This window comes from Phasianus colchicus, chromosome 18 (genome assembly GCF_987193195.1).
Source record: "Phasianus colchicus chromosome 18, bPhaCol1.hap1.1, whole genome shotgun sequence".
NCBI lineage: Eukaryota > Metazoa > Chordata > Aves > Galliformes > Phasianidae > Phasianus > Phasianus colchicus.
The window spans coordinates 12775928-12786464 of record NC_143453.1 but is presented as its reverse complement, the minus strand read 5'-3'; the positions used below and the strand labels follow the sequence as shown (position 1 = coordinate 12786464).

General features: G+C 51.8%; 4 protein-coding genes across 8 annotated transcripts in view; 2 read left to right on the top strand and 2 right to left on the bottom strand.

Annotated features, from left to right (window-relative positions):
• Positions 1-123: 123 nt before the first annotated feature.
• Positions 124-2544, top strand: MRPL40 (mitochondrial ribosomal protein L40). Of its 2 annotated transcripts, XM_031592830.2 has the most exons (4): positions 124-237; positions 519-602; positions 1552-1707; positions 2043-2544. In XM_031592830.2, exons 1-4 carry the CDS (start codon positions 212-214, stop codon positions 2350-2352), a joined length of 576 nt encoding a protein of 191 aa, XP_031448690.2. In that variant the 5' UTR covers positions 124-211; the 3' UTR covers positions 2353-2544. The 2 variants fall into 2 exon arrangements, with proteins under 2 accessions (XP_031448690.2, XP_031448691.1); XM_031592831.2 differs by lacking the exons at positions 124-237; positions 519-602 and adding an exon at positions 631-871.
• Positions 2545-2695: 151 nt separating this feature from the next.
• On the bottom strand, positions 2696-3941 carry C18H22orf39 (chromosome 18 C22orf39 homolog). Its single transcript, XM_031592828.2, has 3 exons — positions 3778-3941; positions 3537-3704; positions 2696-3413 (listed from the first exon to the last, which is right to left on the bottom strand). Exons 1-3 carry the CDS (start codon positions 3799-3801, stop codon positions 3288-3290), a joined length of 318 nt encoding a protein of 105 aa, XP_031448688.1. The 5' UTR covers positions 3802-3941; the 3' UTR covers positions 2696-3287.
• Positions 3942-4053: 112 nt separating this feature from the next.
• Positions 4054-10066, bottom strand: UFD1 (ubiquitin recognition factor in ER associated degradation 1). The gene is made up of 12 exons (XM_031592826.2): positions 9936-10066; positions 9686-9818; positions 9288-9320; positions 8315-8436; positions 7861-7991; positions 7387-7459; positions 6611-6679; positions 6047-6112; positions 5714-5761; positions 5286-5374; positions 5117-5198; positions 4054-4716 (listed from the first exon to the last, which is right to left on the bottom strand). Exons 1-12 carry the CDS (start codon positions 9936-9938, stop codon positions 4642-4644), a joined length of 924 nt encoding a protein of 307 aa, XP_031448686.1. The 5' UTR covers positions 9939-10066; the 3' UTR covers positions 4054-4641.
• Positions 10037-10537, top strand: part of CDC45 (cell division cycle 45) — a 31802-nt gene continuing 31301 nt past the window's right edge. For all 4 annotated transcript variants that reach the window (XM_090120883.1, XM_031592825.2, XM_090120882.1 and 1 more), the window contains exon 1: positions 10037-10534. In XM_090120883.1, coding sequence (XP_089977009.1) covers positions 10484-10534 — 51 coding nt within the window. In that variant the 5' untranslated portion in view covers positions 10037-10483. The remainder of the gene's footprint in view (positions 10535-10537) is intronic.

The following is a 10537-nucleotide window of genomic DNA, read 5'->3' as shown; positions in this document are numbered from 1 at the left end:
CCGCGAGGGCCGCCGCTCCGCCCCCCCGGGCCGGGCCGGGCCGGGCCGGGCCGAGCGCCCCCTGCCGGGCAGGAGGTACCGGCGGCGGCCGCGGGGCGCGCCGGGTGACCGCGCGGGGCGGCCCGGGAGGCGCTCGGGGCTGCGGAGGCGCGGCCTGCGCGGGGCGGGGCGTTTGCGGCGTGGGAGCGCGGCCCGGCAGCTGCACGCAGCCATGCTGGCGGCCGCGCGGGGGCTCAGGTAGGACGCGGAGCGGCCGGGGCGGCGGGGTGAGGCCCCGGGTTCGGCCCTTCCCGCCGAGCGGCGCGCCCGCAGCCGGGCCGGGGCGGGGGGTCTCGTCCCCGTTTCGGCTTCGTTGCCCCGAACGGGCCGCGGCGAGAGGGCCGCTGTGTGAACTCCTGGGCCGCGTTTCCCGAACCCCGCCGTGATCCGGCACCGCGGCTCGGCACCGACGGCTGCCCCCCGTGCGGCGCTCGCGCGGCCGGCCCGTTCTCCCTCACGCTGTGCCTTTCCTCCCGCAGCTGCCGGCTGCCCCGCCCGGCCCCGTGCCGCGGCAGCCACTGGGACACGGCGCTGCTGGCCGGGACGGCGTCGCTGCCCGCCAGGTGAGCGCAGCGCCCTGTGGCGCCTTACGGACCCGTCGCCGAACGTCGCGCTCCGGTGTCTCCGTTTCGTGTTGATGTAATTCAGCTGAAAGCATCCCGCCAGGCAGCGGCCGCCCTCGGAGAGGCCGCTTCGCATCAGGAAGGTTCTTTGTGCGCGCGTGGGCCCGCAGCGCTTTGTGCACGCGTGCGGGCCTGCTGTGGTCACTGGAGCTGCGAAGTGGAAACTGGGAGTGCTTTTGCTGCAGTATGAGTCTGTGCGGTGGCACAGGGTAAATTACTGGCTGCGCCATGGACGCTCAGAGTTCCCCTCTGTGTGGCAGGAAGGGCAGCCACAGAATCATAGAAAGCCTTGGGTTGGAAGGGACCGCAAGGATCGTGAAGCTCCGGCCCTCCTGCCGGTAGCCTGCAGGCCCTCTGCTGGCGTTGGGCTCCTTGTCTTTGTGGAGCGTGGCACACGCTGCCTTGCATACAGTAGTTGGTGCGGTGAGCACAACGGCAGAGAAATGCTCGCTCCCTGAATTTGCTTCCAAATGTGGAAGTGTTAAAAGGACGTGTAAAACCACCCTCTCCGACCTCCTTAATGTGAGGTGACAGGAATGCTTGTAGCTCAACACGTTTCCTGCTCTGCTGCGTGCTGAGCTAGCAGGAGCCAATCCCACTTCAATCTCAGTGGAATTTCCTCAAGTCAGAAATGCTGCGCTGTAGCACGGATCTCACGGTTGGGCTTCTCAGGCAGGTATGGCTCTGTCTACAGAAAGTCTCACAGCACCTGCTGCTGTCTCACAGAAACTATTTTGCTTTCTTTGAGTAAAAGTAATGGCTGGAATGACTATCAAGGACCAAATTAAGCAGTGGGAAATAACAGTTCCTAGGAACATTAAGTGGATGTTAGATTGGATTCAGTGAGAGCGATATCTTCTTATATTCATGTAATTATTTATCTTGCTAGAGCACAACCAAAGAAGAAAAAGAAAGTGGATCCAAAGAGAGAGCAAGCACAGAAGGATCGTGTGAAAAAGAAGATTAAAAAGTTGGAAAAAGCTGCTCCAGAACTGATTCCCATTGAGGATTTTGAAACCCCAGTGAAGTTTTCAGATAGCAACAGGTAAGTAAGACTGCCTGTCACCTTGAGCTTGCATTCGTGGTGCAAACACACTTCTTCTTTCTCCACCACGCTGCGGTGTAGTGCCAGCCTTTGTGTGAGGTGCTGCTGATAAAAATGTGGAAAGTAAATATCATTTGTTTCTGCTAAAAACCCAAAACACAGTTGTGTGAATGTGCTGTTGGAATGCCTGTGGGAAGCCTCCAAGACAGGCATGGCGTGACAGAAATATATTCTGGGTTTTTTTAGATGTATGGTGAGTTGTGGTGGTGGTTTTTATTTTGCTTTTTGGGGTGCGGGCACTTTCCCTATTACAGTGTCACACTCCTCCCCATCAGGGTGCGAAGCCTTCCTCCTCTCTCATTTGAGGAGACCGAAAGAAGAGTTTTACTTATGAAAAAGTGGTCTCTGTATAAGCAGCAACAAGACAAGGCAGAGAAGGAAGCAATTCGGAGCCTCGTAGAAGCTCAGCAAGAGGCACTACAAGAACTGCGCCTGGAATCTGAGGAGCTCTACCAGGCAGCAGTCAGACGGGACGAGGAGCTGTTCCCCTTTGAGAGAGATGGACCTGATTATACCCCAGCACTTCCTGGTTATGATCCTCCTGAAGGAAAGTGCATCGATATCACCAAGGTGTACACGCAGTGATGGGGTTCCTTTTCACCTGGCGTGAGCTGCTTGGCCGACTGAAGGATGGAATGAGAACTGCTGGTTCCTTTGGCATGTTCAAACACAGTAGGCGTGTGACTGTAAAAACTAATGAATAGAAAATCCTCTAAGTGTATTTGATTTTTTTTTTAAACTGCCAAGCTATGTAATAAAACATGCAGCAGAGCTGTGCCTCATCTCTCCATGTGCTCCTGCAGAGCGCTGGTTTTGCTCTGCATAAACCACAAATACAAAAGCTCTTAAAATGCGAGGGAGGAACACTGCAGTCATCACATGAGACCATACCAGCAGGGAGGCAGTGGCTGACTGATCACTGCCTTTTTCTGCTTCAGATTTCAGTGGTTTTTAATATAACAGAGGGAAAAGGGATGGAAAATTTTTCCCTTGACAAAGGGAAAATAGCTTCTTTATTACCTGGTAAAGAATGCAGTAAGTCTCTGGTAGCGTTTGCCCTAAGCCAAAACAGATCTCGCTTTGGTCAGTTAAAACTTTATTTTCGTAGTAAACAGAAGGAACGCACGCCGCTGTTCAAGAGCTGCTCTCCAGCAGCGGCCGTATTTCAGTCCACAGCGCTCAGGAGCTCTCACACGGCAGGGCCGAACCAGGCAATGCTTTCCGAACGCGCTGTGCCAGCCCCGTGCCGGCGGGATGCGGTCCCAGCTCGGTTCCACGTCCCCACCCGGCGGTGCGCCGCGTCGTGCCAGGCCGGGCCGGGCCGTGCCGCGCCGCGCCGTGCCGTGCAGCCGGCTGCGGTGCTGCTGCGCTGAGAGCCGAACGCCCGCACGGGACCCGAATCAAACTCAGCGCCTGACTTCGTCCCACAGCGGGTGTTTATTACTACGTTTTCTGACCGGAACCGAAGTGCGGGCGGGCAGCGGCGCGGCAGGTGACGGCAGACCCCGCGGGCAGCGCCGCTACTTGGCCGCGCCGTCCTGCAGCGGGCGGTGCCAGTCGGGCGGCGGGCTGCTCCGCAGCGCCCACACCGCGCCGTGCTTCTTCCGCTCCAGGACCCGCGCTCGTTCGCTCTCGCACAGCGCCTCCTGAAACGCACACGGCCGCTGTGCCGACCCCGGCGCCGCAGGCAGCACATGCAGCGCAGCCCAGCCCCTCCCGTCCCGTCCCGTCCCCTCCGCTCTCCTCCCCGCCCCCAGACCCGGCGGTACCCGCGCGGCGGCGGCGCGGTCCTTCTCCCAGGCGCGGCAGGCGGCGTAGTCGTCTCGCCAGCGGCCGCAGGCGGGCAGCTCTCCGTGCGCGTAGTAGTGGTGGAAGGCGTGCCGCAGCCCTCGGCAGTGCTTCCACTCCCACCAGTAGTCCTCGCACGGCCGCGGAGGCTGCGGACAGAGCGGACGCTGAGGGGAAAGGAGCCGCGAGGCCGAGGGGAGCCGCCCGCCGACCCCCGCTCACCCGCCAGCTCTCAGCGCCGGCCATGCCGTCCCCGCCGCTCGTCCCTCTCGGCGCTCCGCCGCCAATCGCCGCCGCGCTTACAGGAGCGGCCCGCGCGCCTGGCCAATGGCGCGGGGCGGCACAAAGCGGCCGTCGCGTCGCCGCGCCCTTCGGCTAATGGCCGCCCCGGGGCTGCGTGCTGAGCACGTGACCCCGCCGCGGCCCCGCCCCCCTCAGCCCGAACGCCGCCCACCTCCCCTCCTTTCCCCCCGGAAAGCAGCACTCCGGCACGGCACGTTGGTTATTTAGGAACGTTTACTTCAGGTTGTAAGCCACGACTGAGGAAGGAGCGCAGCTTTGTTTATTACTGAGATCCCACCTCCCCGAGCAGTCCCGTGCCTGAGGTGAGGCGGCTGTCTCCCCCCAGATTGCAACAAGAGGTTCTCTAGTTATTACGAGGCATGTTACTAATTATAAAGAGCATCAGAACCTGAGTTCCTTGGGCTGCATCACCTCCCAGCACTGGAGCTACGATCACCCCACACGCAGGGCTGCACCACAGCACAAAGCTCACCTGCACGGTGCCGACACGGAGGAGAAAGTACTGAGCACAGCCACACGAGAGCGCCGGCACCAGGAGAGAAGAGGGCAGGCCGTTTGCTAAGAGCTGCTTTTGCTTCTCACACTTACCCAGGACACACCTCCCCCTTTGCACTGCACAGGAAAAAAATCCCTAGAACTCAAAGAATTCCTAGAACTTAATTTTCAAGTGAAAATCAACACCGCCTGACAGCGCAGTTCTTGTCTTGCAACTGCAATAACTAACATCCAATATGCTGCAATTCTTATTTTGTTTTCCTCCTGGCAGAATGAGGGTCCCACACCTCAGGGCTTTCTTCCCTTCTTGCGCAGGGACTGCCCCTCCCCTGAGAAGGCAATGAACCGGCTGCCAGCTTCATCCTGGATGCAGAGAAAAAAGGGCATCACCTCTCTGCTCACTGCTCGAGAATGATCAAAGCTGAGCGATTGTTATAAAGAATACTCCATCAGAGTGGCAAAAGACCATCCATCTTTCACATCCTTAATCTACACAATTACTGCTTTCTTTCCAAAAATGAAACACTAGCATTTCCACGACGCACCATCTGCAACAAGCGTTCACGAGCTCATTCAGCTTGCATCGGTCCAATCTCACATCAGCTCACATCAGCTTTAGACTTAATCTAAAGCAAACTCACTAATACATCTTCATAACATAAGTGTTCTGGGAAAAATTGAGTATGGAGAGAGGAAACAAACATGGACAATGGTTTGAACCTTCTAGTTCTGTGCACAAATGGCAGCACCCAACTTCACTGACCTCTTCCACTTTCTTAACCAGCGGACGCGAGTTTCTAATGAACGTGATTCTACCAATCTTGAAGTCATAGTTGGGTATTCCTCTGGAAAAGAGGCATAAATACATTAAAGAAGAAACACTGTTCTCAAACACTGATGCTTCATTTGTTGACAACTGAAAAACCACATACCTTCGAATGTCTCCTGGTTTAATTGGTGACGGACTGGGCTCAACACCTTTCTTCTTGCCATCCAACCTGTTCCCAGAGCCAGAGAATGCCTGTGTATACAAATGTGAGCTTTAATTTAATAGCAGCTCGTATTTGAAAGCACAGGGATATTACATTCTGCTATAATAAAAAAACACCACCAAAAAGCCTTCTATAATCTTTAGTTTGATTCAGAATGGTTTTTTTGTACATGTAGTAAGCTGATAAACCCTGGTTGTAGGAGTTTGTTCCAGCTGTTTTTGGACTGGCACATTAAGGACAAGTCATACTATCACTGGCTGTAAACACCACAAAGCATCTGCAGACAGCTGCTGGTTAATGACAACCACACCCCAACCCTCCCTCACCATTTCACAGCATTCAGAAAAGAGCAGAAAGAGAGGACTTACACGGAATCCTACGTCGCTCACATAACCACTGTGGTCTGCTTCAACATCCTGGCAGACAAAAAACAAGTTACTTCATGGTGTTCATGTTGTGATAAGCAAAATAAATGTAAACTGCTCCATAAACTTCTGACCAAACAAAGCCTTAGAAAAATCCATTTCCAAAAGCTAACAGCTGTTAAACAACCATCTCTCAAGCAAAAGCATCAGGTCAGTAAGTTTTAGACTTAAGTTGTTTCAGGAAAAAAATATATACATATATTGGTATACACTGCTCCCTCACAACGGAGGCAGATTACTAGGGAACACAATTTGCAAAACAGAAGCTTAACGTACTGTGGTCTCTTCATGTTGAGCACTTCTTTCTGGTTCTTTGTACCCCAAAGGAGCATCAAAATCCACCTATTGACATAGGGTAAAGAAGCACAAGTATTTCTCTTTCAATCGTAAGTTTTATACTACTATTCCTCAGAATCCACAAACTATTGTTCCAACCCTAATCTAGAAATCACAAGGAAAAACTGAGGCTTTAATATTAAATATATACATATAAACAAAAAGCCTCCCCAGGGATGAACCTTAGCATGTAATTGAAACAGATCAGTACAACAGAACTCAGTGCCATCGGAGATTTAATCAACACAAGGTTGTTAAATAAGACTCTTCAGATTATAAAACGTGTTGAATCTAAATATAACATTCCAGGCACCAGAGTCGCCTGATGGCACATAAGTGTAGCACTTGAGCAGAGATGTGGTTACAGAGGCGCTCTTCAATGAGTCACCTTCCCTATCCTGTCTGATGCTACCTCTCCTAGTGCCCAGTGCTACCAGTTTGAGATGCCCTCTCCTTTTGCAAAGGCACAGTAAAACCAGACTTCCCACAGTAGTAGTAACTTACATTCATATCACATTCTATGATGGACACAGCTTTATCTGGCTTGGTCTCCATTACCCGAAGCTCGTAGATCTGAAACAGTTTTGAATATTTTAAGATTGCACATCTTAAAATGGATGCATTTTATCTTACATGTAAGAAAACCATAGCTAAATCCCTCCCTTCAGAAACCTTCAAACAAACTGAAGTGCTCTCTAGGCTAAGGACTGAATACTTCAGAGTCTCTAGAAAACATGACAACAAAGATTTTTATTGAAGATGCTACATATATGCACTAGTGAACCTACCTAGACTCTATCGTGCTGCACTCTTACTGTACCTTCATCTGCACTTCTGAAATTAAATTTTGTATTCAGAATAATTTTTTCTCATGATTTGTAAGAACATCAGCAGTATTCTTACCCCACCTTGTGGGTAAAAAGATGACTGAACTGACCTCTTTCTTTCTCCAACAGCAAACTGACTGCAAAATCTACCATTTGTGATTATTTGCCAATATTATACAACTCTATGGTGATTATTTAGGCATCAAGAATTGTGCTTAGTCTACAATCCCAAATTGATCAACATGTGTGCTGTCAAAAGCTTCACCTACTAACTCACATCTAAAATTATCTATCTATCTATCTATCTATCTATCTATCTATCACAAGATGTAGTCAAAGTATTTATGCGGCCACAATACTCAACTATGAAGTACTTTACATGGAACTGAATTTGTTTCACCAGATCGATGGTATATAAATGAAACCTACATTGGATGGTGCTGCATACTGTACCTTTTCATTGTAGTTGATGGCAATAACATCTCCAGTAGTTAGACAAGCAAAGTTTCTCAATGCATTTTCTAATCTTTGGAGTATGTTAAGATTTATTTTTCCAGTGAAAGATCAAAGCTTTACAGTTACTATGCTATGAAACTCTGATCTTTGTTCTCTCAAACACGTTTTAAAACCATCAGTAAATTAGATTGCCTTTTAATGAACATTAAGGTATACAAATCCTTCTGTAGATGTTCTTCTCTAGGACACTTAAACTCAGGGGACTTTCAGCCAAGGCTCATGCTTATTTATACCCCATGATACACTTTGTGTCAACATTTTGCAACATACGCTCTTTTTTCTTTGTTTTTCAGAAATGGCAGTAGTGCTACCTACCACCAGAAAACCATGAGGTGTGCCCAAAAAGATAGCTCTGCATCATTACAACTTGGGAGAAAACTTTTCTTCCCTTCTCCATCAATGAAAGGATACACAGCTTTGGGATTGGTGATGTCGAGAAAATCTGGACTCTGTGGTTGAAATTTTGAGTAAGTGGCAACTTGAAGATTAACACTCTCCACTTGTACCAGGCCTCCCTCTTCCAGCAGCAAGTTCTGCATCATCTGTGAGAATGAAAAGATACAAACCACTATATTAACACAGTTTTTAATTCTCTTCATTTTGCCAAAGCCACTGTCTTCCCTGAAATGCACCAGATTGCTGTGTTTTAATTTCAGGAAGAAAACAGGTGCATCCTAAGTAACATCCTGCTTTGTTTTGGTTAAACTCACACTGAGAGAAACCTGAGCTGTGACTGAAAGCTGCTTTAGGATCATGACTAGCAAAGACAGGCAATTTCAAGAAACATTATATCTCTTTAATATTACCCCGGCAGCTCCTTAATCCTGCTCTTCAGGTTCTGACAGCTCAGCATAAGACAACTCACCCAGTGTGGCAGGTAACATATGCCCTCGTCAGCCACGAATTCAAGCACTCCACAGTGCGTCATTCGGTCTGAATTTTTATTAGTCAGCTTAAACAGCATTGGATAAGTTATATTAAGTCGGCCTGAGAGAGAGGAGAAAGAAAATACAGCACAGTTCTGAAGTTTTCACGGATTGAACATTTGCAAAAGCATGAGCCATGGTATAGGAAAGGATTTCCCTCACACCATTATTTCAGCTTCTCAAAACTACATATCAGGAGAGAATGGAGATACATGACGCTGTATTACCACTGCACTTTGAGCTTAAATGCCTCAGTTTACACCAAGATCTGGGATTAGCACTCACATCACCCTGAGCTCAGAGATGAGCAGGCACTGGGTATTATTTTAGTACAGGAATGTATTATTGTTACACCCTTCTGCTATGATAAGTTAGCTCCTACCTAGTTAATATCATCATCTCTTGCCTATTTTAAAGATAAAAAATTATTAAAGATAAAAAATTATTATGTCAGAATTTAAGAATAAAGACTACAATTCAGAGGGTGAAAAAAAGGCCTGAACTAAGGAGCCCAATAAACAGCCTCAGCTCTTTCAATGTTCATTTTCACATTTTCTTTTTGAAGACAGGATTTCCTTCAGACAACAGCGCCCAGAACCAGCAGGCGGAGATAAGAAACCGTTGGCTGACCACTCTGTTACCAGCAGTCCATAAATACGGGCTCACCTCTCGAGCAGCCCAACGCCTCAGCGGTGTGTCTGAACGCAGCCACAGGCAGCCCGCTGCCGCCCGGCTTCTCACCTGCACAAAACCTCACGGCTACACCTTCTAATGAACTTATCTCACGTTCTTGATTTGATCAGGACTAAGCAGACATCCAAACTGCTGTGCTATTTGGTAATGAATCTGCTCACGTATTTCTGCTCTTTTCCTTTCATAACGCTGTTAGTCCAGAACCAAACATTCACTTACTGAGCTGATCCAAAGCAGACGGTGGCATAATTACTGCAGATATGAAAAAGAAAGCGAGATCAGGAAAATTACGACTGCACAAACAAAATGTAACACAATTTCATCATCACCGCGGTTACGTTTGTTCTGAAAACTCGCACAAACTCCTTTCTGAGCAAGAAATCACGCAGGATCCGTCACGGCTCGCCGCGCTGTCACGGCCGCGTCCGAACCCGGCAGAACGGCGGCCCGGCTCGCGCTCCCCCCCCCCCCCCCCCCCCCCCCCGCCCCGTCCCGCAGCCCGGACGGCTCTTTTCCCAGCAGCTCCGCGCAGCCCCTGCCGTGACCGCGGCCCGGCGCCCGGCCCGTCCCGCCGCCCAACCCGGACGGGCTACAAGTCAAAGAAAACAGGCACATACTCTTCCCGCCTTTCTCCACATCTGATCTGTCATTAGGCCCGGCCAGCATGGACACCGAGAAGCAGCGGTACTGCGTGGAGAAGCGGTTCTGGAAGACGCGGGGGATGGGATGGTCGAACATGTTGAAGGAGAACTGCGGGAGGAAACAGCCGCGTCAGCGGCGCCTCGGCCCGGGCAGCGTTACGGCCCCGAGCTCCGCCGCCCCCTGCGGCGCTCCCCCCGCGGTGCCCCGCCGCCCCCCAGGCCTCACCATGGCGGCGGCGCGGCGCGTGGCGCGGAGTCGCTACCGCTGCTGCTGCTGAAGGCGGGCGCGGCCGCTCCGCCGCCGGACGCGGCTCCACCGCCCCCGGCACCGCCCCCCGGCCGCCATCTTGGGTGAGGGCAGAAGCTCGGAGGTGACGCCGGCCGTTGGGGCCGTTGCGGTGGCGGTTTTTGACCGCTCAGCCCGTTCGTCGCTACCGAGCGCCGAGACGCCCCGCTTCCCGTTCGTTCTCCGTGCGTTTTCCCGGCAAAGTAAGCAAACTGCCCCCAGCAAAGATGGCGGCGACGGTAACAGAGCCTGGCACGGTGCTTCCGGCTGAGCCGGGCCCGCTGCGATTGGCCCGCCTCGCTGTCGCGTCTCTCTTTTGCCAATCTCATTGGCGAACACCCGGATGACAGTTCGCCCAATCCGCGACGCGAAGTGACGACGGCTGCTTTTCCATCGGCCAATGGGAAGCGGCGCTGTTTTGGCGCCCACTTTGAGTGGGGGCGGCTCGCGGCCGCCGCCGTTCCCTCAGCGCTCTCCTCGTTGCCGCCATGTTCGTCACCGACTGCCGCCGGGAGTTCTACGACGTGATCGTTAGCCAGGTG

What these genes read in the sequence shown, in the direction of transcription:
- MRPL40 (XM_031592830.2), top strand. Translation starts at nt 212, where the DNA reads ATGCTGGCGGCCGCGCGGGGGCTCAG. An exon ending in GCGGCCGCGCGGGGGCTCAG is followed by an intron (nt 238 to 518) that starts GTAGGACGCGGA and finishes TTCCTCCCGCAG; the next exon opens with CTGCCGGCTGCCCCGCCCGG. An exon ending in AAGTTTTCAGATAGCAACAG is followed by an intron (nt 1,708 to 2,042) that starts GTAAGTAAGACT and finishes CCTCCCCATCAG; the next exon opens with GGTGCGAAGCCTTCCTCCTC.
- C18H22orf39 (XM_031592828.2), bottom strand. Translation starts at nt 3,801, where the DNA reads ATGGCCGGCGCTGAGAGCTGGCGG. An exon ending in CCGGCGCTGAGAGCTGGCGG is followed by an intron (nt 3,705 to 3,777) that starts GTGAGCGGGGGT and finishes CTCTGTCCGCAG; the next exon opens with CCTCCGCGGCCGTGCGAGGA. An exon ending in ACCGCGCCGCCGCCGCGCGG is followed by an intron (nt 3,414 to 3,536) that starts GTACCGCCGGGT and finishes TGTGCGTTTCAG; the next exon opens with GAGGCGCTGTGCGAGAGCGA.
- UFD1 (XM_031592826.2), bottom strand. An exon ending in ATCACCAATCCCAAAGCTGT is followed by an intron (nt 7,460 to 7,860) that starts GTATCCTTTCAT and finishes CATACTCCAAAG; the next exon opens with ATTAGAAAATGCATTGAGAA. An exon ending in TCATAGAATGTGATATGAAT is followed by an intron (nt 6,113 to 6,610) that starts GTAAGTTACTAC and finishes CTATGTCAATAG; the next exon opens with GTGGATTTTGATGCTCCTTT.